Source organism: Delphinus delphis, chromosome 6, assembly GCF_949987515.2.
Source record: "Delphinus delphis chromosome 6, mDelDel1.2, whole genome shotgun sequence".
In the NCBI taxonomy this organism is placed as follows: domain Eukaryota; kingdom Metazoa; phylum Chordata; class Mammalia; order Artiodactyla; family Delphinidae; genus Delphinus; species Delphinus delphis.
Window position 1 is genome coordinate 69,118,320 of NC_082688.1, and position 26,003 is coordinate 69,144,322.

General features: G+C 39.9%; 1 protein-coding gene across 1 annotated transcript in view; it reads right to left on the bottom strand.

Moving 5' to 3' along the window:
* Positions 1 to 2,024: 2,024 nt before the first annotated feature.
* The window catches only part of MLLT3 (MLLT3 super elongation complex subunit), a 263,887-nt gene continuing 239,908 nt past the window's right edge, over positions 2,025 to 26,003 (bottom strand). The window contains exons 6-11 of the mRNA XM_060014794.1: positions 22,548 to 22,623; positions 20,639 to 20,768; positions 17,942 to 18,041; positions 12,324 to 12,395; positions 11,094 to 11,165; positions 2,025 to 4,284 (exon numbers count right to left, since the gene is read on the bottom strand). Coding sequence (XP_059870777.1) covers positions 4,153 to 4,284; positions 11,094 to 11,165; positions 12,324 to 12,395; positions 17,942 to 18,041; positions 20,639 to 20,768; positions 22,548 to 22,623 — 582 coding nt within the window. The 3' untranslated portion in view covers positions 2,025 to 4,152. The remainder of the gene's footprint in view (positions 4,285 to 11,093; positions 11,166 to 12,323; positions 12,396 to 17,941; positions 18,042 to 20,638; positions 20,769 to 22,547; positions 22,624 to 26,003) is intronic.

A 26,003-nucleotide genomic window follows, 5' to 3' on the forward strand; every position in this document is an offset into this window, starting at 1 on the left:
AAACGGAGCCACAACACATTCGATATGAATTTAAGTGAAACACCTATTTCTGTCCATCTGTACTTACATTTCAACATGGGTTTTAGAGATGGGAAATACATCTGATGAATGCCTTGTAGTTCACATAATAGCATCTACACACACATACACAGTGTATCTTTCAACATAACTACACATACACACTCCATTAAAAAAAAGATACTGACAGATTTATAAAACGTACTGGCCTTGCACTGTTAATCTCAAGAATACAATTTACTTAATTTATTTTTGCACTGCATGGTAGCTCTGGCCACCGTTAAGGATCTGTCAGCATTTCCATCATAACTCTATTTTCAGAATACTGGAGTACAAGCGCCAAAATACATATTTACAGTTTACAGACAGAGGTGGCTTTGTCTTCCTTTGACTTCTTCAATGCATCTTTACAAGGGATATTTGGGGACGGCAGTGCCTACGTGATAAAAAGGCATCATATAAAACAAAAGAGGTCAGAAGATGTAGACTTCCAGCCCGACTAGACTAAATCATGGGCATCGACTCCTCAGCATTCGTGTCAGCTGTAGTAGTCATTATACTCATAGCTTTAGAGCAACAGTCCAAAGCAAGATGATAAGATGTGTGTACATATGGAGCACAAAGCATTAGTACACAAAAATGCTAAGGGTGGAAAGTAACGAGCATGCAGCAAACTAGTCCAGAGCTGGTCACCTCCACAGTGAGAAAAAGGAACACACATCACCCAACACCAGCACTGACCACTTCCAACACTGAACATCCAACTCTGTCACCTGGGGAGAGTTAAAACATTTACGAATAAAGTCTCTCTTAAACAGTATGTCAACTTGTTAACATGTGCGGGGCTTGAAACAGTATGTGGGATGTTATGCCCGCCTAAACTGTCTATTTTAAAGAGTAGCTAGGTCTGTAAAAGTTATCAGGAGCAACATTTTTGGTGGAAGAAAGTTTTTAGTGCAAGAGAACCAACTTTATTGGCTCTTTCTACAAAATGTGGGTAATTATTCAGAGTAGAGAGATTTGCTTCGCAATTTTAAAATGTTTAGGACACTCTCCTAGGACTTTTTTCCTCTACAGTTTTTGTTTCCTGATCTTAAGTTTTTATGTTCTCCCCAACTTTGACACAATATGCAAGCATATATAGACATCTCTATTTGTCTGCATAGAGAGAGAGAGGTGGATTATGGTGAAGAAACAAAACAGCTGCAAGCATTTCTGCTGCTAACACGTCTGCTATATGCTAAGATAGAAGTACCCCCTCTCATACATACCCTGCTGCGAAACCAGGGGCAAAAGGTAATTGATAAGGGGGAAAAAGTTCTGTACATGTTTCCTTCCCCTCAAATTACTGGGGGAAAATTTAAAGAACGTTTATCATACTCTGGCTGGCTTAAACCATAGTCACACTCAGCCAATTAATTTTATTTAGACCAAAAAATTAAACCCTGCCATTTCCCTTTGTGCTTAAAAAAACCAAAGCCACCGTTAGAATACACGCATGCCAAAAATCTTTTAACAGGTTTCAAAGGTGAGTGTATATAAATGTGGCAGAACTGAGTGGGTTAAGTATAACTATTTGAATTTAATGGAAAGGGGATTTATTATTTCTGCATTTAAAAATTAGATGAGAGCAAGAGTTCAACTTCTAAAAACTCAACAGCATGACTCTTATTCTATTGGAATTTCATGGAAAATTCATGTTGCTGTCTCTATGAATAACAGAAGGGCAAGTTTTCCTGAATTTCATTAATTTACAGATGATATTCTGAAGACATTTACTTTATTACCTAAATTTTAGGTCTAAAGTTTATCACCGTAATAGCTTCCCTTCTTGCTATCCTTTTTGTCTGGTTACTTATGTTAACCAGTTTCTTGGTTAGTAACCTGGGGAACAAAAAAATCTTTACATTGCCAAATCATGGTTTTGGCCACACAATTTAGATACAAAAATAAAAATGGCCCAAACTACATATATACATTTCTAGTTAAGCTATATAGATATTTTAGTTAAACCACATACATTTCTGGCTTAATTAGAATATGTGGATTAGCATTTAGAAATTTTTAAATGTTGCAAAAAATTCCATATAAGCATTGCCCACCCCTTTCACCTGTAAAGTTAAAAAAGGAAACAAAACACAACTAAAACCACTCAATTCATCAGTCACCTGATGTCCAAAATGACTCAGAAAGTTTCTCTGTAATTAAACATTGAGAAGTCGACTACAAAACAAATGCTTCAAGGTCGGTCATGCCAATCATCAAGAGTCATAACGTTATTGAAAAAGTACACTTGTCCTCAATGGGATGCTTCTGAAAAGTAATTTACAAGGAGCATGGCTGTATTATAATTTTTTTAAAGGAAAAGATAGTGTCTCTGGATAGAAAGAAACAATGTAAAAAAAAAAAAATCCCCTTGTTGAAATGCAGAAATAACTCCATTATCAATCTGCATTTACATTCCTGCCCAAAAGAATGGGTCTGGAAAGACCATTTTCTGTACAGACACTAGTTAATCTCTGTATGAAAAGACAGCATCTGGCATGGGAATAAACAAGGGAGATACTGGTCCATGAGCACACATAGAGACTTTCTTAAGGCTGATCCAGTGAACGAACCTTTGGATCCAGAAGTATTTCTTCGTTTCTTTTCTTTTCGGTTGAATTCCTAGCAAAAACTTGGAAGATGAACTGTTCTCATTTTGCATTCTCCACTTATGGAGAGAATAGAATAATGACACCAAAAGTACTTTGGTTTGGTTTTTTTTTTTTTTCTTTTAAAAATAATTTGCTTTCTTTTGCATGCCACAGGACAGATTTCTAGTTTCAAAACAGGGTACATCAAGAACAAAAATATCCCCCCCTCCCCAACCATCTTTATATTCACCAATACAAGAAATCCTTCTGGAAACATAAGCAAGTGACTAAACAGGTATCGAACCACTGAATCTACAAGTTAATACATAATCTGTTATGGCAGAATAACCAAGAATTTTCCCCCAAAGAAAGATTTTAATTTTTCAAATATAAAAGAGTCTAAGAGGATCATATGTGAACAAACAAAAATCTCTTCTTCCAGGTTTTATGGTAAAGATGGGTAACACACTGGCAGCCGAAGAAAGCTGAAACTCTTACTAATAAATAGAACCAAATTAAGAATTTCTACAACATTTCTTTAGAAAACAGAACCAGAATTCCTCTTTTAAAAATTATGATCCTGTGGAATGCATTCACTTCCATATTTACCTAATACCGTAACAGTAAAACAGACACAAGGATGTTGATGACATCTCAACAATGCTGGATGCAGGACGTTTACAGGTACACGTTCGTTTAAAAGTCCTACAGGTTTATTGACTAAGGCTAGACAGCAATTCGTATGATCCTATTTGGTGCGTTTTCTAACCATGGTCCAAGATCATTATATGGATACAGCCAAGGACTGGGCCCCAACTTTCAGGAAAAAGACCACAAAGAAGAAAATCAGGGTGGCTATTTGGTCCCCCCAGTTGATCATTTGTGTCCTGGGACTGGAAAAACAAGGTGGAAAATACAGACTGCAACGAGTTAAGGGACTTGGAAAAAGTTGGTGGAGAGTGGCACGGTATACGAGTAAGGTCACTGGGCTTGGGATGGCAAGGGCGCTGCATTGAAAGAGCATCCACGGGACCGAGTACTTAGAATGTCTTGTGGTGTCATTCCCTCAACGACTCTAGAATATCTGTATGCGATAATAAATAGATCAGTTATGTAATAAGGCAGTGTGTTGAATATGCATTCGTCCTGTGGAATGAACCACCACAGAGAGATACATGATACCATACACATTCTTTAAGTTTTCTCGTGTTGTATTTGATCTGTTTGTTTTCAAGGCTATCCAGGCTAACTCTTCCCGGGGATTTCCTTGGAGAGAAGAGTGGTCCGCTGAGGCTGGTTTGCTTAACCTCTCCTTTATCAAGAGATGATGACTGGCTTTAAAGAAAAATAAAGCTGAAGGTTGTTTGCTTTTTATTTTTTCCCTTTTGGTTGCATCATTCTGAGTGTTTCCATATAAACAAACAAGAAAAAAAATCACAACCAAAAAAAAAACAAAAAAAAAACCCCAGAGTTTTTGATGCATCCAGTTGTTATAGCCTCAGGATGTTCCAGATGTTTCCAGGTAACTCTGTAGTTTACGGACTGTGGTTTTGTCCAGCGAGCAAAGGTCAAAATCAAATGTTGTGTTTGTGATATGAAAGTGTCCAGTTTCTTCTATAAGGTTCACAATCTAGAGGAGTAAATAAGAGAAAGTTTAGGCAATAAGCAATAGACATCAAAAGGCAAAGAGAGAGAGATGGAGGGAGTCAAATATGGAACCAAGTGATTAATAGTCTCATTTACAGCAGGAAGGTCCTATACTGGTAATAGCACCAAACTACTTCTTAGCCAATTTGGTAGGTCAAAGGAATATTAACCCTTTGAATTTCTCAATGAGAGCAAACTACCTGTTCTCATTCATAGTCTTTAAACTGATTCCTACTTCCAAGTCATCAACAGACCCTTTTACTATAGGGGTGGGAGTGAGAATGGGTAGCTAGTGGGAGATAGAATTTCAAGACCCCTTTTCAAAATTAGTTACTGACTCAATGGACAGTGGCTGTACTTAATAGATGAAAGGAAACTCCAGCCTAGAAATAACAGAACTCCTTATAGAAAAAGTACATACACGCAGACGCATATATATATAATGATCATTTTTCTTTCTGATTACATTACTGTTGAAAGTTTAGAAAACTCAAGAACCCACAAAGAAAAAGAATAAAACCGTCTACACTTCCACCTCCTGAAGATCATGGGTAGTGACTAGAAAGGGGCTCAAGGAAGCCTTCTGGGGTGCTGGAACTGTTTTGTTGCTTGACTTGGGTGCTCGTTACAAAAGATGCATTCACCTTGTTAAAATTCATCTAGCTGTACATCTTGTTATGCTTTGACAAAAAATAAATAAAAATCTATATTCGTTCCATTAGTCATGTTCAGTTGATGCACTTGAGTATCTGGGGTGATAAGTATCATCTGCAGAAAGAAAGGATGCCTTTGTCTCCCCATTTGGGAATAGTTATACCTCATTTTTGAATTGGCTCCAACTTCCAGAAATATGATAAACGAAAGTGGTGACAGAGGCACTATTGGTCTTGCCTGGCTTTCGGGAGGATGCCTCTAAGGTTTCAACATTAACAGTGATGTTGGTTATGGGTTTGAAAGAATCTTTTATCATGTTACGTGTCTTTCTATTCCTATTTTACTAATAATTTTGACAGAAATAGATGCTATGCCTGGATAGTATGGGTTCTAGGTACGTTTGTTGTGAGTAAATTGGGATGGAGGGGGGTTGATTTTAGTAAGCTTTGTCGGGGAGAGAGGAAAATCCACATCAAGGTGAAAGAAAAAGTATTTGCACAGAGAAACCAACTGGCAAACCATTTCGCTTATTTTTAGTTGTCTGTTACTCCTTTTCTATCATATGCTTCTGTTCTCTTTAGTACAATCATCTTAAAAGGAATAATTTTAATTATTCAGCCTATTATTTATTCAATGAAGTTTTAGATTACCTAATTTCCGGTTGAAAAAGCAGAATGGAAACTTTTGACCTTTTCTTCTTACAATTAGTTTTCTTTAAAAAAACAGTAAATTTGTGAACTATTCCCTATGGGTCAGTGGCTCTCAATAGAAAATGTGCTCCCTATTCCTGACATATTTGCCGCAGAAACATAAGACATAGTGAACCTCAATCCAATTAATTGCGCAACTCCAGACTGAGCTGTTACTGCCTTATTCAACCTCTGGAACTATTTTTTTTACAGATATAACTATGGGTTTAATAACAAAATCAGTTACTCCCATTGCAAAATCATGACAGACACAGCGAACTGCCTACCTAATATCCATTTATCCCTTCTTCTTTACTAGCAGAAGCTTGATTTTCTGGGAGTGGCAATATGCCCAGCTATATACTTGCCTCCGAGACCCACTTGCAGCACTGGGCAGACACTGCTATTTACAGCTTATTTGTCAGAAGTCACTGGCCTTTTAGGAAAATTTTCGAAAGGGTATGGACAATGGGCATGAGGCTTTTGCCCTCTGCTCCTCCTTCCTGTCTGGAATGAAGATGCCATCCTGGAAGTGCAGCAGTTGTCGTCCCCTCAAGTGGACGAATGCAAGATGTGAAAGATGGCAGAGCAGGAAGGCGAGGAGTCTATGTCCTCAGTAGCATCTTTTCCACCACACTGACCATGAATCACTTACTTCCAGGCTTATTATTATATGGGGTGGTGGGGAAGGGGGGGGATGCAGGGCGGAGAGGGAGCCTTACTTGCTTAAACCACTGGACTCAGCGTTCTATCACACGCATCAAGAGAATATCAGAAGGGGTGTTCCCAGTAATGGTTAAAGTGTGATATTCACATAAGAATTTATCAAGCTAGATCTTATTATTAACACTAAAAGATCTAAAATGAACCCTCATTTGCTTTATTAGTAAATAGTTAAAACAGCGCTTTAGGTAAGTCAGCCACACACGTCTATATACATAGAGAAACACACATACACAGCTCTGTCCACAAACAGAAGACTTTCAAGGCAATCAAATACTTACTATAATACATATTTAACATCGATTGAATTAAAAGTACTTTCCAGAGTAAATTATCTTTTTTGCTACATTGTGTAGAAACACTATAGACGGAGTGAAAATGTGTAAACTTCAGTATAGAAACAAACAGCCTCTTCAGAGAGCTCTTTCGCGATGAAAACAAATAGCCTTTCAATTTATACAATGGAAGCAAATGACAATTATTCCAGAGTGTGAATCCTCTCCTCAACTAGCTGGTCAGTAGGTAAATGACCAAGCACTCAGAACAGAGAATCCTGAATTTGGCATATCAAATTCTGACTCTGCTCACTATTTGAATGGCATTGGACAGAACACAATAACCCCTGGGCCTCAGTCTCCTCATCTGTAAAATGGGGACAATGCCACCTGTTCTACCTATCATACAATGTTGTTCAGAGGATCAAATATTTTCGGAACATGAAGCTTCTTTATAAACTGCAAATTGCTACACAGATGAGGGCAACATGATTATGATTACCATGTAAACATAAACTTATCCTTAATTATCTGGGAGGTAACTATATAGCACATGAATTTTCAGACCCAGTGCTTTTTTCCCTCTTCCCCTCATTGACTGTTAGCCATTTCATTAGCACTAAAACAAATGAAGCAGGGAAAATGCCAGAAGCTAAAGCTCAGAAAAGACCTCCTTGAAATTAAAAAAAAATTATAATAAAAGTCTGCAGGAGGGAGGGAAGAAAGCAGGGAGAGCAGTAGCTGAAGTAAAGTGGTTGAAATGACAAACTAAAACCACAATGTGGGGATAAAGAAGTACAGCCCTCCATTTTCCCTTGAAAATGGCAGGTAACTCACCCCTTTAAAAAAATAAATTTCTGTGACTCAATATAGTTGCTCACTAATTACTTAGCAATAGGCAGAAGACAGAGTAATAAAAAATACCTTCTAGAAAAGGCCACTTGGTTTTAAAGCAAATAAACACATTTGCCCACTAGGATATTCGGCCCCGTCATCTCACGTGCACTGTACTACCTTGTAGGTTCTGGGGATTCAATCACAGCCCTCGCGTCTCCTCCACAACCAACACCCCCCCAGCCCGCCTGCAGCCACAACACGCAAAGAAATGAAGGGGATCTTATCAATCTCACTAAATGAGCCCTGCATTTTTATGGGAGCTTATAAGAATGCATCAAGGCGGAGGCAGAGACAGCCTTAAAGTAGTAGCGGTGGCAACAGATGGGGCGTTCAGGACTATTTCCAATGGGAACAGCATTAATGATTTGAATTATTAGAGCATGAACCTACACCCTCAATTAAGGAAAGACTTCATAAAGAAAAATAAATGTGGGTGCCTTTCCATGAATCCTGAAAGAGTCAGAACATCAGAAACACCACGTTAACGTGCTTCACTGCAATGACACAGCCACAAAGCCTAAAAGCACCACCCTGCTGGTCCCTGAAGGACGCCACGCTGCCTGTCTATAGGAATCCCCGCTCTGCTGATGCACCGTGGCTCTACCTTGGTGTCGTTACCCTGCATCGTACTGCAATGATGAATCCAGCTCCAAAATAATAGCAATAATAAAAGACAGACTGAGCGCAGATAAGGAAAGCAGGCAAGGGCACATGGTATATTATAGGTAGTGGAAAAGGAGGCGTATGTATACTGCTTAACTCATTCTTCAGATGATGGTTGTTGTGAAAACATCTGTGATGGATTATTTCCTGCCACGTCAGCTTTGGAGGGGGTACCACGCAGGCCTTTTTTTTTTTTTTTTTTTTTAAACAGGGTAAGCTCCACTTGTTAAGTTTGTAGCTCCTTCCCCCAATCCTGGTTATAAAAGTCATAAAAATTATTAAAAGGCAGATGCATTGTAGTCTGATTATGCTTTTTTATGTTAAAAAAACAAAACAAAACAGTATTCTTTCCACCCGAAGCAGCCTGTTTGCTGAGTGGGAAGTAATGAACAAGCTTTGCTTTAACTGCTTCTGTCTGGCGGGTAGTCAGGTCTGGGGTAAGTTAGGACTTCCTGGAGAATGGCCCCAGCTATGGATGGGGAAGCCCTGTCTACCGTGTGACAGCGTGTGCCCTACCCTGGGTTAAGAGGCATCCTGGAGAAAACACTTCTCAGGGAGAGTTTTCCATGTTGTTAGAACACTCTGATCTACCATTTATTCCCCAACTCCCTGAAGAAAATTCTAAATGTATAATAGCCGTTACCTAAATTGCCGAACCATCCTCTAAGGAAGCCCTGGTTTTCCTCAGAGGTTTTTTGTTTTTCTCCTAAGGAGGATGCAAATCCAGACTCAGAGCTGGAACTCCAAGGGAGTTTAGAAGTGTTCAATCTCCCTTTCCAAATGAATGTGGAACATGTGGTTTAAAGAAGAATCAAATTATTAGTCAGTCCGAGGTACGAACATCTCTGGTTTTGACTGTGTCTACTGTACTATACTTTTACCTTATGGAAAAGGGCCTTAAGAACACAGCCTCTCTTGATCCAGCGCTTTCTGTTCATTAATCTAGATGCTGGGTGTCAGCACTGCATGTCCCCAGAATAAAACAAAGATATTAACCACCTTTTGTGAGCCAAAGAAAAGTGTCAGGTCAGATTTTTTGACAGGATGTATTTAATAGGAAAAGACCTGGGATGGGATCCTGAGCTCACCAGAAATCCTGTCTCAGGTGCTGGGGTCTGTGTGGCTAATACACAGACTCTGTGGAATGCAGTCCACAAGATGAGCAGTGCTCAAGGTGGAGAATAACATTAGTCCTCAATAGTTCTATGTTTTACAATAGGAATTAATTAAGCAGTAAACCGTGACAGGACATGCATCATGGTATCATAATCACAAGTCTCAGCTGCATTACAAGGCAAAAGGCCAAAGACGGAGAGCTTTCAACTGGCCTGGGAATGCAATTAGGGTGAAACGCTGTGGGCCCTGGAGTGCCTTTATGCCAGGTTAAAAATTCATAGATATCACTCTCTCCCTCTAGAACACTAAAATAATCCACTTCGATGGAATTCTCCAGTAAGCCACCTTCCCTCCCAAGTCTTTCAAAGGTCAAAATAAAGGACAGTGTGAAATTAGGAATGCCAATGACACCCCAAGGTAAGACCCTGCTCAAAAGCCTAGTATCCTCAACTCACTGGTTGGCTTTCCTGGTGAAGGGGTCCCAACCCTGACCAAACATCTGTCTCGCTCTCCTACGAGACGCACTATTTGGGCCCAACTTGTGCTGTCATAGCTTTATTAGACAACTGCTCCACAGTGGTTCAGAGCTGGTGTTCGGGAAAGGATGGGAAAGTCAGCTAATAGATTTACCATCACCATTCAGGCAATGAGCCCCAAATAATTGGTAAGTGGCAGGCTGAACAATTTTCAGTTACACAGAAGAAAGCTGAAGAAAAATGCTATCAAAATACTAGGATATGTCTTAAGGTAAGCCACTCAAACCCTGCTCCCCGACCCATTACGCACTGAGATAGAAATGCAAGAAATGCAACTTATCCCCAATTAAGAATTATATAGGCCTATAGTCTTTTGCTCAAATCTGAAACTCTAGAAGGGTTAAAAAGCTTATCAGACCAATCAGGGAACTTGGAAAGTTTGAGAGCATGTATTTATAGATTTAAGCAAAAATGTACACAAAATAGAAATGTGACCATCAGCCATTAAACATTAAAAAAAAAAAGTAACCCATACACAGCTGGGGTAGATTAAGTACTAATTTCAAGTCATTTGAAAGTAGTTAAAAAAAAAAAAATTCAAGCAGCAAAAAAATCTACAAACCTACCCTGGAATTTAGAACCCAACCTTCTCTTTGGGTGTTAAAGAAAAATTATTTTATCAATAGCCACTGTTAATGCAATGGACGCATGTGCTGTAACTATGAGAACTAAAAACCATCCCTCTTATCTTCTCAAAACATCAAATCGTACTAATAGAAGTTTCCCCACTCTACAAGTCTTCTACAGTTGAGTTCATAATAATAGAATGTATGTTATACAAGATAAGACAAATGAGGAAAATATTTATTTTCCTTAGAATAGCATTGGCAAAGGTTACTAAATTGAATCACAAATGTTTACAGCACTTGACTGCAATTCTTATCACTGTTTTCCCACGAAACCAGAAGCCTGGCCCCAAAGGTTTCTGCATTCCTACCTTCCCCTCCCTCAGCCCACATGACAGCATCAGACGGCTAAGGGATCAGTACATTCCAGCATCATCACCTCCCCATGTGCCCAGTTTTCATCGTACCGTGGAAGCCCCAAAGCAGACTTCTGGGCAGCCTCGGAAATGAACCCACCACCACCACCTACTTTGCAGGTGGCACTGGGCCAGTTCTGAGAGTGTGGGGCTTTCAGAAGGCCACCTGGCGTGGCCTCCAGGTGCTATTACACTAGCCCAGGACAAACTAGGCCTTGATGTTTCTGGAAAGGGTTGTGTTAAAAAGCATTTCTCACCTGCTGAAGAATGTGTCTTTCCCTCAGCGTCATCAACCTTCTGTGAAGCTCTACCAGTTCATCTAGGTATGCCTGAAAGAGAACAGCATCCCCCTCAAAGAACAAGCACTTTAAGGAAGCAGTTCAAAAATAAAAGAATAAACAAATAAGAACATACAAGCAGTGGTTAGAGGTTCCACATACTACCCTCTACCCCAGGCTGTGTGGACGCACTGCCCAAGGCCCTTGCAGACCAAATCTCTTGGCCAACTGTTAACTTTTCAAGCCAGCTTTTTATTGATAAAAAGGGCAATTCTTGCACTTATTTGCTCTCAACAAGGTTCAAGTGAGCAGGTTCCCCCTCTCCCAACAACGCCTCTACAGAGAGAAGGGGAACTCAATGAAAAATTGTGAGTTTAAATGTATTATCACAGTCTACACTCCTTCTTTTTTTTAACTATTCTTCCATCTTAGAAGCATTTTAACAGAAAAAAGCCCAAGTTTGAATATGGAAGTACTGATGCACATTATCAATTATGTCAGGGCAAACTGAAAAGAAAAAAGCCCTCTTGGGTCCCTCCTGGTCATATCTAACATTGCTAGTGAAGAACAGCAAGTAACAGGACAGAAGAATGTCTTATGAAAAATAGAGGTCACTATCCACATTAGCATCTGCTTTGTCAAGAGCTCCCCTGAAAAGGCAGAGGTGCACCTCCGTATACTCAGACTCATGGTCTTTGTTAGCATAAATGCCTGGATGTTCCGAGTGCCATTTGCAATGAAGGCAAAAGAAAGGTCTGTGAAGCATTAGCCAGGCCCGCCCCTGCAAAGCACGTGAGGACCCTGCCCACAACGAGACACAAACCCCCAACAGCCCTTGAAGTCAGATTTTGGATGCGTGACTGCACACTTGGGGAAAACACACTGCACTGGGATCAGATGTCCTGCTCACTTAAGTCTGAGATTCCTTAACCCTCCACCTGCACTACAATTCTCTCACCTCCCAATTCAATGTGCCTGAAATCCCTTGGCAATCATGGATAGCGTAAGGCCAGGCTTAACACTGGAGATATAAACAAGACTTGGAAAATAAACTACAAAGCATTGGGAAGAAGTGATTGTCATTTGGAGGTTTCAGGCGTTTCTGATGAAGAAAACGAAAGGAGAACCAGCAAGGATGATCAAGGGAAACACAAAGAAACGGAAGACGGTCAGTGCTGGAGCACTCACGGTAATGGACTGGACACCTACCTTGTCACATTCACCATTCTTTATTTGCTTATCTGATTTGCTTTGCTTTATTGGACTTTTCACTTCAAGAATCTAGGGATCAAAGAGAACACAGTTAAATTTGATTTCTAGCACTTCTTAGCTAACCAGCCACCTAAACGAAGGGACTTAAGAATGAAATGTCACAGTGCTTTGTGACCACCTAGAGGGGTGGGATAGGGAGGGTGGGAGCGAGACGTAAGAGGGAGGAGATATGGGGATATATGTATAGCTGATTCACTTTGTTATGAAGCAGAAACTAACACACCATTGTAAAGCAATTATACTCCAATAAAGATGTTAAAATAAAATGAAATGTCATATAATAACATCCCTTTCCAAAGAGCATCTCTCCTCCATACATTTTCTTTCTTCTCCTCTAATCTTACTTTCTCTGGGAAAATAAATTACGTATATGTGAAATGCTGAGTCAGGGCAATAGAACTTAAAAAAAAAAAAAAAAAAAAGAAGGTGAAGATAAGGAAATTGATCTAAGCTTCCAAGGCTGCTTCTCTTTTGTGACAACACTCTCACACATATGTACAGCAGCTGAGTTGTAGCGGAGTACAGTCCCCTCTGGCAAGAATTTTTTCTTATTCATTCTGTTGTTTCAGCATGACTACCAGTGCTCGGTACACTAAGGATGATAAGACAAACACTCAAATACCCTTTTTTGTACCTGACTTTCAGATTCTAAAAAGTACTCACTCGTATCCACTAAACTGAGGCAGCTATGGAAATGAAGGTTGCCATCAGTGACACTGGTTGCTCCCAACTTGGGATCCTCCCACTCAAGAAATAAAGAGCTAGGACTATCTTCTGTATTTCAAGAAATGATGTGTTTACCCATGATAAATATCAAGTGCCTTTCCTTTTATCTGACCCAATTGTAGCTTAGGTTACGAAGAGCAGTTTTGCATACTGTTCAGACTGTTGGGAGCTACGTTTCTAATTAATAAAGAGGAGAAACAAATTATTACTTAATAAACGCAATTGATTTATTAGAATTTTCAAAATTGAGAATTATGAGGGAACTATTTTTAAATGGCCCTTGCTTAAAATGGTTGAGAACCACTGAAATTATTGATGAGTGTTTACAAATGTATAGAAACATAAAAAGCAAAGTAATTTGTCTTTTTCATTATATCCTCATTACCAAGTGAGTTATTATAACCTGGAGCTAATATTAAGGAAGAAAATGCAAAATAAAGGAGATATTTAAGAAGTCTCATATTCCTACTGCTCTTCTTTTTATCCATTTCTGCTTTAACACACACACACACACACACACACACACCACTCTCCAGTTCTGTTCAAAGGTCTACCATCTTCCAAAACACAAAAAAGATTTTTAAAATGAGTTCACATTTATTTTGTAATTTAATTTGTAGAAAGAGCATTGATTGGGCTCAGAAACCCAAGTTCAGGTACCAGTCCCATCATTCATCATTTCTGAACCTCAAAAAATGAGATAAAATGAGAGAGATGAACAAGCTAACATCCAGGTTTCCATTCAGCTGTAAAATTTTCTACTACAAATAAACATTTTATCTATTGAGGATGACATTCTAGAAAAGACCAAATACTTCTCTAAGGGTACATATTCCTTTGAATTTAGGAAAATGTATAAGTAAGAAGTGAGCTCCTAACAGAATCTTGCCTGAGAATAGCCTTTATTTCTTCATTTTTAACATTAAGATAACCAGAAGACCAATGTGACCAAGCTAACTTCAAATACAATACTTCTGGCAACACAAGGAAATTACTTAATCACAGAGGCAAAGCAATAGTTTTTTAACATGCTTCACTGTAAAGGAAACCAAACACCCCACTACATTCAGAATTTCCTTCTCTATTGTTGAAAATGAGACCTCAAGGGAACACTGGCGCTGAGACCTAGGAGTAAGTAGGTCAGTAGATGGCACTGCTCACCAACTCAGATCTGGGGCTGGGCCCAAGCAGAGCAGATCTGCTGCGATTTCAGGCAAGAGGAAAAAACAGTGCCTGCCTGCCTTGTGCATTAGAAAATGGAATTTTGTTCCCATCATATCCCACCCCCGAATGCCCCCCTCCATTCCAGGCCCCCAAGTCATTGCCCTCTGGGGGCCAAGTGACTGAGAACTCTCTATTTGCCATACAGAGCTGTTAACTAGGTTGAGAGAGTTCCACCACCTTCTCTTCAAAGCAGAAAATAGACAGAACATTCAGGGCGCTGAAGTCCCACCCTACACATTCCGTGAGTGCTACAGCACAGAAGGCCCAAATACATTGAAATCCTAGTTTCTTTCTTCTGAAGCTGCAGTGGCAGGAACAAAAGCCCCGGGTGTCAGTGATCCGCCTCGAGTTACTGAGTGGCTGCCCAGAGAGGGCTCAGTTAATCTTCCTGCTTTGATCTCTCCCTGCTCCAAAATAAACAGCTTTGTCAAAACCTCATTCTGAGAGCTGAGCCATGCTGAAGACAATTGTTTTATTTATGATCATTTCTTATCTTTAAGGAAACGACTCCAGAATAGAAAAGTACGGCACCTTGTCTTCCACGGGCTGATTTCAAACCAGTTTAACTGGATAGACTCTTTTATTTCATTCAACATGCCTTGCAGGCTGATAAGTGATTTATCATATTCTGAATATTAACTCAGGTCCCATGGATCGCTTCCTTCCTTTAAGGCCCCCTCACCTCCCTCCCTTCTACACTTTCAGCCAAAAAGGATCTGGAATTTTGATTTTGTTTGAAATTCACATAACAAGGTTTGAAGTTAAAAAAACAAAAAACTTTGGTTAAAACGGCACAGCACTATTATTTCCTATTAAGCTGTATGGGAAGAAAAAGCCACCCAGACTGCTGAGATGCACCATTTATGCACGTGGTAGTCTCTGAAAATAGAACTGTGATGAGTTGCACTTCTCTCCTTAATCTGAGGATACGGCTTGAGAGTCAAAATTTCAAGATTATTATTTTTCTGTATTCCTTTGTGAGGACTGACAACTCAATTATTCAGCAGATGGATTCTCTACTGATGGGTCTTTCATGTTAACGATCACTAGTAGCTCCTAACAATACTCAGGTTAATTACTTGCTTTGTTGACATGTGGCTCTCTCTCTGCTCACTTTTTTCCAAGAGTTAGAAAATGTTTGACTCAATTAGCACTTTCTCTCTTCCCTAGTCCCTAGAAGACTGAGAAAAGGTAAGGAAAACACAGCTTTGTCTGATAATTTACAGAAACTTGAGAGACCATTATCAACCTACAGACAGAGAACAGCCAAGGGATATGGAAGAAGAAAACTCAAGAGTCTTCCCATGTCACAGTTTGGCCTTCCCAGTATGTTCTCATCTTTTTTATGTGAAATTTCAGATCATCATCATCATCACTATCTCACACACACACACACACACACACACACACACACACGACTAAAAAACACACTCCAGTTCTAAGACATAGGTCCAAGGAGGAAAGCACCCTGTGGTACATTTATTTCCTACCCTAAACTAGTTAAAAGTGAAAGCATATGGACCTCCTTATTATGCTTATAGGTGTATGGAGAAAATGACATATAACTGAGTATTCCTGACAGATTGATGATTCACATGTGTGAAGCTACATTTGTCAAATAAACATATGCCAAGGAACTAGTGGTATGCTATTTAATCGGATAAAGTAATTTTTACCCTTTCTAGATAGATGATACCATTTATTTTTGTTTTCATTCTGCTAGACAGGTTAATAAAAAAAAAGTCTGACGAAGACTCTAAACCTTTCCCTGAAACCAGGGCCAGCTCAAGACTGCCCGTCAGGAAGGGCTTAGGGGCAGTTCTGTCTGCAGGGCAAGATGGGGGCTTGTTGGAGCTGCATTTATTTAGCAAGCAGAGTCTTAACTCTGACTGGAAAATATGCTGAAGGAGACTACTGTGGGGTACAAAAGCACACCCTAATGCCCTTCACTCCTGGCACTGCCACTGCCCAGGAAGTACACTAATTTTAATATACCACCCACTGGAAGCAGAAATTAGGCCTATATAGGTTTGAACTGGATATAAAAATATATTCGAGGTCTGAATGCTATTCTTCTGCCAGCTCATACTGAAGCACACACTTATAAATATAAGAAACCCAAGTAACCTAGTTTAGCCAGCCCCGGGCTCTTCTCAACTGAGTGGCAGCGATGGTTATACCCATTGCCCTCACTTTCCCCTGAAACGCCTGACTTGGAGCCACACTGGAGGTGAAAGCTGGCTGGGCCAAGGGCATGGCTGGCACTGGAGGTGGGGAAGCACATGGACTTCGGGGAGTTAGGATAAGGAAGAAGAATGCACACCTCCTTGAATGGCCAGTCTGTAATGGATGATGAGGTTGGGCCTGCAGTCACAAAGAAATTGCAGTTGAACTGTAACTGGTGAGGTAAAGAACACTGATATTATTTCTACTGAATAATGCAGGCTTTAAGTTGTAGATAAACTTTATAAATGAGGAATTTTAAATTTTGAGAGATTTTTGCTTATGCTTTACACAAAATTTAAAATGAAAAAGGCTTCGGCTATAAAATCACAGTTTCCCCATAAAACAAAGATCACAAATTCAAGGGCAAGTGTATTTAAAATCACAGGTAGGACACCTGTGAAGCAGAATAATTTTACAAAACCACATTTCCTTTATTTTCAAGTTAACATTCATACAGTAACTTGAATTAAGCAATTATTGTAGAGGTCATGTGAAATCTGTCTAAACAAAGAAATAAGAATAACATGGTAATAGAGTATCAACGCAATGCATAATGACGGTTTTACAATACTTGAAAATAGTTTATCTTAGCAAGTATTTAAAATAATCATTTGTTTAACAAAAGCTCTTCATCACAGCTTTTGAAGTTCTGCCTAGACCTTATCCAAATAACTATATTCTGAGTTGATCATCAAATTCGCAAGCTTTCCTTTACCTTGATTTATAACAGCAATGATAATGACCACTGTTTACTGTGTATTTTATAAACTATTCCTTACAATCCCAAGTGATAATCCTTTTTCCTGGATGAGCACACAGAGGCAGAACACCTATAATAATAACCATCTATCATCAACTGTTTGCCAAGAAGGTATGAACAATGCCTCATGCCCTTTACATATATTTTTTGTCATCCTCCCAGTAACCAGCAAGGTAGATATTAATATCCCCATTTACAAATGAGGAAACTGAGGATAAGTTAGAAGTTATTTTCCCACTAATAAATTACTGTAAATTAGTAAAACAAAGAACCAGGCTTTATAATAGCTCCAAAAGTCATATTCTTTCTTATTCACTTAACAGCCTCCTTACAACTGAGGGGGAAAATATACAGAAATCAGGAATAAATGGGCAACACTTTTTGTCACCATCCCGTCCTGCATCTAATTAATTAACCCATCCAATGGAACATACTTTTCATGACAACAGAAGTTCTTTTACCCTAACTATGTTTACTCCTAAGGCTGTAGATTCCCACTTATTTGCTATCAAGAGGGACTTTGTTTAAAACTCAAGGGGTGGAAAGTTTTGCGTGCTTAGTAAAAATGATCAACCTCTAGTACTGCAGAATCTTGAGAAGTGCAAACCCAGCAACTTACCTGGTTGTTGTTGGTTTTTAATAAGGGTGGTGGCGGTTCGTGATGTAGGGGTGAGGAAGCAGAACTGCTTTCACTATCACTGCCATCACTTAAGCTAACTCTGAAAAGAAACAGAGAAGTCATATGCATCATTACAGACAGTTCCTGAAATATCCAAAGAATTAAGCACAGAGAGTAAGGAATTCAAACACTAGTCACTGTGAACTTGTCTTAACTCATATAACCGCTACCATGTATTGGCGTTTTACTTTGTATCTGGAATAGGGTCAAGTGTTTTATCCACTACTTCTCATTTACTAATCCCCATTTCACATGAGGAAACTGAGACCTAGAAAGACTAGGCCACTCACCTAGCGTCACAGAGGTAAGAGTGGAGGTTATAGGATTCAAACCCAAGCAATGGGACCTGAAGCTGGTGCCCAGCCAGTATATCTTACTGGCTTCATTTATTCATTCATCTCCCTGTTCCAGCTCCATCCACCTACTATCATAAGCATGTCACCCAAGCTTGCAGGTTAGCAAAATTAGACAGTTCACAGGTTACTACCTTTTCCTCCTTTCCCCCAGCCTATTTGCTACAGGTGAAATTTTTACAAATATGGCTAAAATACAGGCTGCAGGAATGGAAATAACTGCTAAGAAGAATGCGGACTAGAGCCCTGCAGGACTGACAGCTCAGGGTGACATCTGAGGATGGGATGTGTGAAGCCCAATACGATAGACCCATCACCAATCATTTCCATAGTGTAATGATGCAAAGCTGACCCTAGTTCTGATACAACAATTCATTGTAAATACACCACAGCAACATGAAGAGACAGCACGTTTGGGATAACTGCTTTAGAAAAATACAATATCTTTCAACAATGAAAGACAATAAAAATATCACCTCCTCCCCAATTTTTTCCTTTTCAGAACAAAATGGAATTTTCTTTTAGCCAGAATAGGAGATATTTCTTCATTCTACTCTTGAATGTATGCCCTCTTTTAGAAATACCCTTCAGTGTTTGCTCCCTCTCCTTGGTTATATAGTAACCTAATATAATATTCTTCTCAGAAACAGAAGATGCTTTAGAAATCAGGATAGTTTTTCTTTTACTCTAAATAGGCAATCACATTCCAGCTCTATAATATATTCAGAGAGACAAGATACAAGACAGGAAATGAAAAGGATACACTGAGACATCCTTTTAGCAAAAACTGATGGAACTTGTTTTTCTTAACTAAATTGCATTAATGAAGTGTTCAGTTGAAGCACTGCTTTAAAATGCTTCTTGACTGAAGTGGAGGCTGAGTATTTAAACTGATTAAACAGTTGAGACTTCACAAGTGCAACGAAGATCAAATGTTATGCTGGTGAGGACTGTGCTAACAGCACATTTCAGTAGGGGAGAAAAGCCTTTCCAACAACTGTGCGTCACATCGGCCAACTCACAAACGTGTATCATCTGACTCGCATTGATTCAGGGGATGGGGCAGGAAGGGGGCAGGCCCCAGCTCATCACAGAATATGGAGATCTTCTATGTAACAATAACTTGGGAAAGTGTCTAAGTAAATGTCTAAGCGTCATGCATTTTTCACCAGCTACACGTAAGAGCAGCCAGTGGTCAGGATGTTGGTTGTTATAAAGACGCTCCTCACCTACAAGTTTCAGTCCATTTTTAGGGTTTTTTTGCCCTATCAGTTGCCTTCTTGTCAGATTAAAGACTTCTAAAGGGAAATATTATAAGGCCAAGGCCATAAGGTTCCTTATTTTCTCCTATTTAAAAGGAATACAGATGGGTGAGTTTGGGAGACAAGGCGGAGAAAGAGATATTGAGTACGGCCATAAGGAAGAATCGCTGAGAGATTTGATAGGGCATATACTCTGCGGAGCCTCTTCTCAAAGGACACAAAGGAATCACCAATTAGCAACATATGGTCTGTCCAGTATGGGTTAAGATCGCATTCTTTATAGGAATTTTAGGGTAACAGATAATGGGAAAAGATTTAACGCAATAATTATAAATGTAATTTTTAAGTTCAAACAGATCCATACTTTTTCTACTCAAAACGCATTAAAGTAAGCATGCCTATTTGTTTTCCTCATGATAAAGAAATAAAATCCTCAAGGCAATTTCAAGTTGACTATTAATTACAAGTGACATGAATTACCATCTTATAATGTAGAATTATGCCTCACCGCATTAAAGCTACTTAAGGAACCTAACTGTCAGCACACTTAAAAGGAATTTATTTTCTGGAAAACACACAGGTGATCCTAGTTTTACTTAGGTCACACACATAATGCAATGAAGCCAATTATGCATTTCTAACTACAAACAGCAAACACATTTCCTCAGATTCTGAGCTACCTGCAGCAATGGATCTACACAAATTCTTCAAATGAAAGCAGAGTTAATTTCAGCAGCCAGTCCTGCCACCTTGGCATTTACTTTGAAGAGCAAAGACTTCTAATAGGACTTCTTCCCTATACAATTTATGGAGGAAAAGCCTCTCCTTTCTGAGAAAAAAGAATAAATAGTTCCCTGGAGAAGTTGCGTAAGCATGCCAAGGTACTGCAACTTAAAAAATGAATGTGACCATTTACTGCCATTGTTTTTGGTGTTGCACACTTTTGCTGTGGTTATACAATTAGGCGGAGCGAAAAGGTATGTTTCCATTACAGGGAACCTCATTCCTTCCAAGACACTCACCTGCGACTTCGGCTGCCTCCTCTATTTACAGGTCTCTCCATTTCGGAGTCATTGTCATTATCCTCTGCCTCATCTGATTCTTCCTCATTGTCATCGGAATGCAGATCTTTCATTATAGACCTTAAAGGACCTGAGTAATGACAACGAACCACAGGCAATCAAACACACTTAGCCACATCAGACACAGAGGAATGCTCACCAGCACAGAGCACTGGTTAAAAATTACCACTATCATATAGATTTATACAATTTACATGACAAATTTGGTAGTTTCTGGAATGCAACCTCTGCCAAAACACTATTGCTTTCATAACAGATGCCCGAAAATGTTCTTTAGAAAATCTCTATTTCCTAGGGATTTTTTCTATGCATTTTTCTTCCTTAAGAAAAATCACACCTAAAAAGAAAGCTCTGTTAGTAAATTGAATGTTTTGTTAGGTTAATCCGTGTATTGAAAAGTTGAGACTAATAAATCACCATGGTTGTAACTTGTTCTTAGCAGCGCAGCCTTTGTGTGGTAGTTTTTGATCTGTTAAGGTTTAGCTGTTCCTTTTATTTCAAGGTCAATTTCAGGTCAAGCAAGCATTTCAGTCAAGTTCAGATTATAAAGTATTTCAATTCCGTGGTGTAATGTCCTATCTCTGATTTTGTATTGATCTTGGACACAAGGTCTTGTTGCAACAATTCTGTGTAGCCAATTTTATTTTACTTTTTAAGAAATTCCTGGCAAAATGCTGGCATGTATTTACATAAATAAGACCATGTAATAAATCAGGTGCCCAGAATATTCAAAAGAGTATCCAGTATTAGATGGGAGAGAAAAATCAATTCAGATTATTCTAGAATTGAAAAAACAAACAAACAAACAAATGCATAGTGTGGCTTATTTTCGTCATGCTACTCTAAATGTGATGAAAACAAAATAGATATTTCTAATCTTAACAGAAGAGATTGTAAAGGCAATCAAGAAAGTGAGAGAGGCATTTTCATTCTGGATTAACCAGTTCCTAAAGTCTAATCTGTGACAGGACTGTCTGAGCTATCATTAACTCACTTCTAAAATAAGTATTGACTCTCTGTAATCTCACATTCTGCAAAACCCAAATTTCTCTGCTTTTGTAATGGGCCTTTATCTTTGGAAGTCAGTGGAACAAAAACTCTGAACACCCAAAATGAACAGTGTCTTATTTTTTCCTGGAAGCTTAGCCTTAGCCTGAACACACACAACAGTTTAATCCTTTTCAAAACATACAAGGCCATCAGGAATTCAGCATGGTCAATGAAAAAGGCAATGTGTGACATGATGCTCAGAAACAAATTATTTCTTGACACTATCTCACTTTTCATGTTAAAAAAAATAAACAAACAGAAAAAAGGAGCCCACATTTGAAGAGTTTCCACACATGAAAAAGTGGAACATATATTTAGTTAATGTTCCAGTTAAAATTTTTTTATTAAATTTCTTTATTTTGAGTTGAGTAGAAGAAAATATATTTTAAAGACAGCAAATTAACACTCACCAAAGAAAAAGGTCTACTAATCTGTAGAAAAATAATAAAATGAAAGATGTCCAGGAGGGAGACTAAAAACCTATTTCTCTCTGTCAAAGTCTCTCAAGTCCAGCTTTTGCTATTGTATTTCCTTTGGGAACTCCCTGGAATGGGCTGTGTCTATAATCCCTTTGTAAAATGGGACTCTGATGGCAGGGACTGGAAAAAGGGGAATTTCTAAAGGTCGGCCTCATACAACAGAACAATACTCAAGTGCATTCCTAGGGGAAATAAAAACAACTGCATAAAAGCCAAGTTATCATTCAAATAATAAAACAGTAGAAAATAGGCCATAAATCAACTCATTAAGATGTTATATGAGAAAAATGTCTCCTAGTTGGCCCAGGAGATGTGGATACCTTGTTGCCTGGTCTGGGACGGTGTGAAGCTGGAGCTGGAGCTGGAGCTGGAACTGGCAGGACTGGGTTGTTCAGACTTGAAAGAAGAAAAAGTTATCATCAATAAATGTACAGGACACTACATGTCTAAAATTAAAACCACTATTTTTGCTCAAACATATTTTACCCCACAGAAACAGTCTGACACTGTGTAAGAAAAATGACTATAAATTGCCTTATGTCGAAAACCCTAACACAGAGAGTCAGTGTCCTTTTCATTTTGCCCATCATATTTTTATTAGATGCAGAAACAAGTATAAAAACTCAGGGATAAAGAGGGAAACACCTGGGTGTGATACGAGGCAAGAACCTGGCTTTGATTCCACTCCTATGTTTACTGCTATCCGGATCTCTTTCTGAAAGATACCTTGATTACCCTTTCTGCAATGTTTGATTGACTCAACTGGTTAAAACATAGTGGTAATGAGGCCAAGGTCATTAGTTCAATCACATTATGAGCCAGTTAATTTCACTCTGGTCCAAGGCCATGACCCAACCCTAACCCCATTCATCCAGTTCACAAATAGGAGACCTGGCCAAGTCCCACAAATGAGTCAGGGAAGAATGTTCCCACTACTTAAAAAAACAAAAAACAAAAAACAAAAAAACACCCTTTTAATTCCACAGCACACTGATGCAGGGGAAGAGCATCACATACACACCCCACTCTCTCTCAATGCATTCCCTTCATCCTTCAGTACCCAGAATAAATTTCCACATCCTCCTTGACCCATCAACTCAGAGTTCTGGTCCTTCCCCAAACCCACTGAAAATATGGATCATCTGCGTAGAAGATATGCAGTAGTATCGTTCTACCTCCGACGTGTACGTCTTTTCTTTCTAGTAGCCTGCAAGCACTTGAAAAAGCAAGGATTGGGGCATTTGTCTTGTGCTGCTTGTTATTCTCTCGTACTCAGCAACATACATTGCATACAGCAGGCGCTCTATCTGTGACTGGCGGCACATTAGGCCCTCTGGTCCACCATCTGCCAGTTTTTGTTTTTTTGTTTTTTTGCGGTACGCGGGCCTCTCACTGTTGTGGCCTCTCCCATTGCGGAGCACAGGCTCCGGACGCGCAGGCTCAGAGGCCATGGATCACGGGCCCAGCCGCCCCGCGGCATTTGGGATCTTCCTGGACCGGGGCACGAACCCGTGTCCCCTGCATCGGCAGGCGGACTCTCAACCACTGCGCCACCAGGGAAGCCCTGTCTGCCAGTTTTTATGAGACTTTATAGTAGGTAAAGATGGGAAGAGAAAACACATGGACAGAACTGTGCAGAGAAATTGATCATGCCATCCACACATTTGAATTTTACATATTTAAGGCCCAATTTAGTCTAAAATAACAATGTTGATAAAATTCGTTGAAAGAGTGGACCATTTCTATTCCATTTTTAATGTGCTCATAGTTTCAACTACATACTCATGTTTTGGTTTTCTTAATTAATTTATTTCTGGCTGCGTTGGCTCTTCGCTGCTGCACAGGGCTTTCTCTAGTTGCAGCCAGTGGGGGCTACTCTTTGTTGCGGTGCGCGGGCTTCTCATTGCGGTGGCTTCTCTTGTTGTGGAGCACGGGCTCTAGGTGCATGGGCTTCAGTAGCTGTGGCACATGGGCTCTACAGTTGTGGCCTGCAGGCTAAAGCGCAGGTTCAGTAGTTGTGGCACATGGGCTCAGTAGTTGTGGCTCACGGGCCCTAGAGCACAGGCTCAGTAGTTGTGGCGCACGGGCTTAGTTGCTCCGCGGCATGTGGGATCTTCCTGGACCAGGGCTCGAACCCATGTCCCCTGCATTGGCAGGCGGATTCTTAACCACTGCGCCACCAGGAAAGTCCCCATACTCATGTTATCTGAGAAACATTTGAGGTCTTCTCATGGACAAGAAACATCTTTCTACTTTGCTCAGTGGGTGACTACGTTTATCACGGCCACGTGGAGGACAAACAGCACAATCAGAAGCCACTCCATGAAGGTGAGAATCTCAGTTCAGCTCGTATTACAGTTTCTCACCCCTGATTTTTTCATCTCCCCTCTCAGCACTGAACCCACTACTCCCCCCTCTCCAAGCAACACCAAGCTCCACAGACTCAGACACAAGGAAGCACTTTCAGGCATTCCTAATGCACACTTCACATCCCCAGGCTGGATGGGAAAACAGGTGTCAGTAATCTACCACTCACCCTGCAGGAAAAGAGCCAGACGGGATCTCTAATGAGCAGCAGGCGGCCCACCAACCCATCACCACTGCAAGATTTCCTTGAGATTTGCAGTACAATGTCCTACACATTGCTGTTTGCGGCCCACAAAGGAGAGCTGGTGGACAAGGACAGAGGCCTGTGGGAGGTACTCTTCATTTCTGTCAAGTGGCTTTTCCACTGTCCAGTCACTATGGTGAGTCACACAACTGAAAGGGCATGCAGTCAGCAGCAACGTGCAATGCCCAGCTGCAAAACATTTCTCCCGTGGTCCACAGAGCACTCCCTTTCCTCTCGAAGTTGCTCTTTTCAGCCATGAAAAGTGTCTGCAAATGGTATTATTTTGATAGCTCTGGAAACCATTTGGGAGCCAAAAAAGAGGTTTCCTTATAGTGAGCAGAGAGAGCTCTAATCCCCATCCTGCCTGGCCAGTATGCGTCGTCGCACTGGACTTTAAAGGAGCTCTTCTGCCAGAGCTATTTGCTGAGAGTGACATTGATTAGGATCAAGAGGATGGTGGCCATCTCTCCAACTACCCCATGCTAAATGTGACCCATCTGTCTCAAGCATCATGCCAATACCCGAACCAAATCTGGAGGCAGCCTTCTTTTAGTTTCTTAATCATAAACAAGGTTAATAATGCCACAGTTGCTAACCATCATAATAATGCCATAGTTTGCTAACTGGAAAACAGTAAAAATACACAACACAACAGGAGAAAAAGGCTTTCTATGCAATGTTTATCATTAACACCCTGACTCTTCCACCAAACATTCGAGCAGGCTTACAGTAGAAGACATATTCATTCAATGAGAATATTAAAATGGAAAGTTGAAAGCAACAGAAGTGGATGGAGGAGGATAAAATGTTGAATGATGGGCAGAAAATTCCAATGTCCAGGAAGCTTTTTGCAATCAGGACAATGACTTGTAGAATTTGAGAGCTGAGGAGACCTTTGAGATGATTGAAAGGAGTGCTTCTCATACTTTCTTGAGCATTAGAGAATCAACTGGAAGACTTGTTAAAATGCAGACCCACCCGGGGTTTCTGATTCTCTAAGTCTGGGATAGTGATGAGAAACTGGATCTCTTACAAGTTCCTAGGTGATGCCGATGCTGCTGTTCTGAGGGTCAACCAGACTTTTGAGAACCACTGACCAAAGACTCAGAAATTCATAGCTGTGAATTTTCATCAGAATCAGCTGGGTGGATTCTACACATGAGGA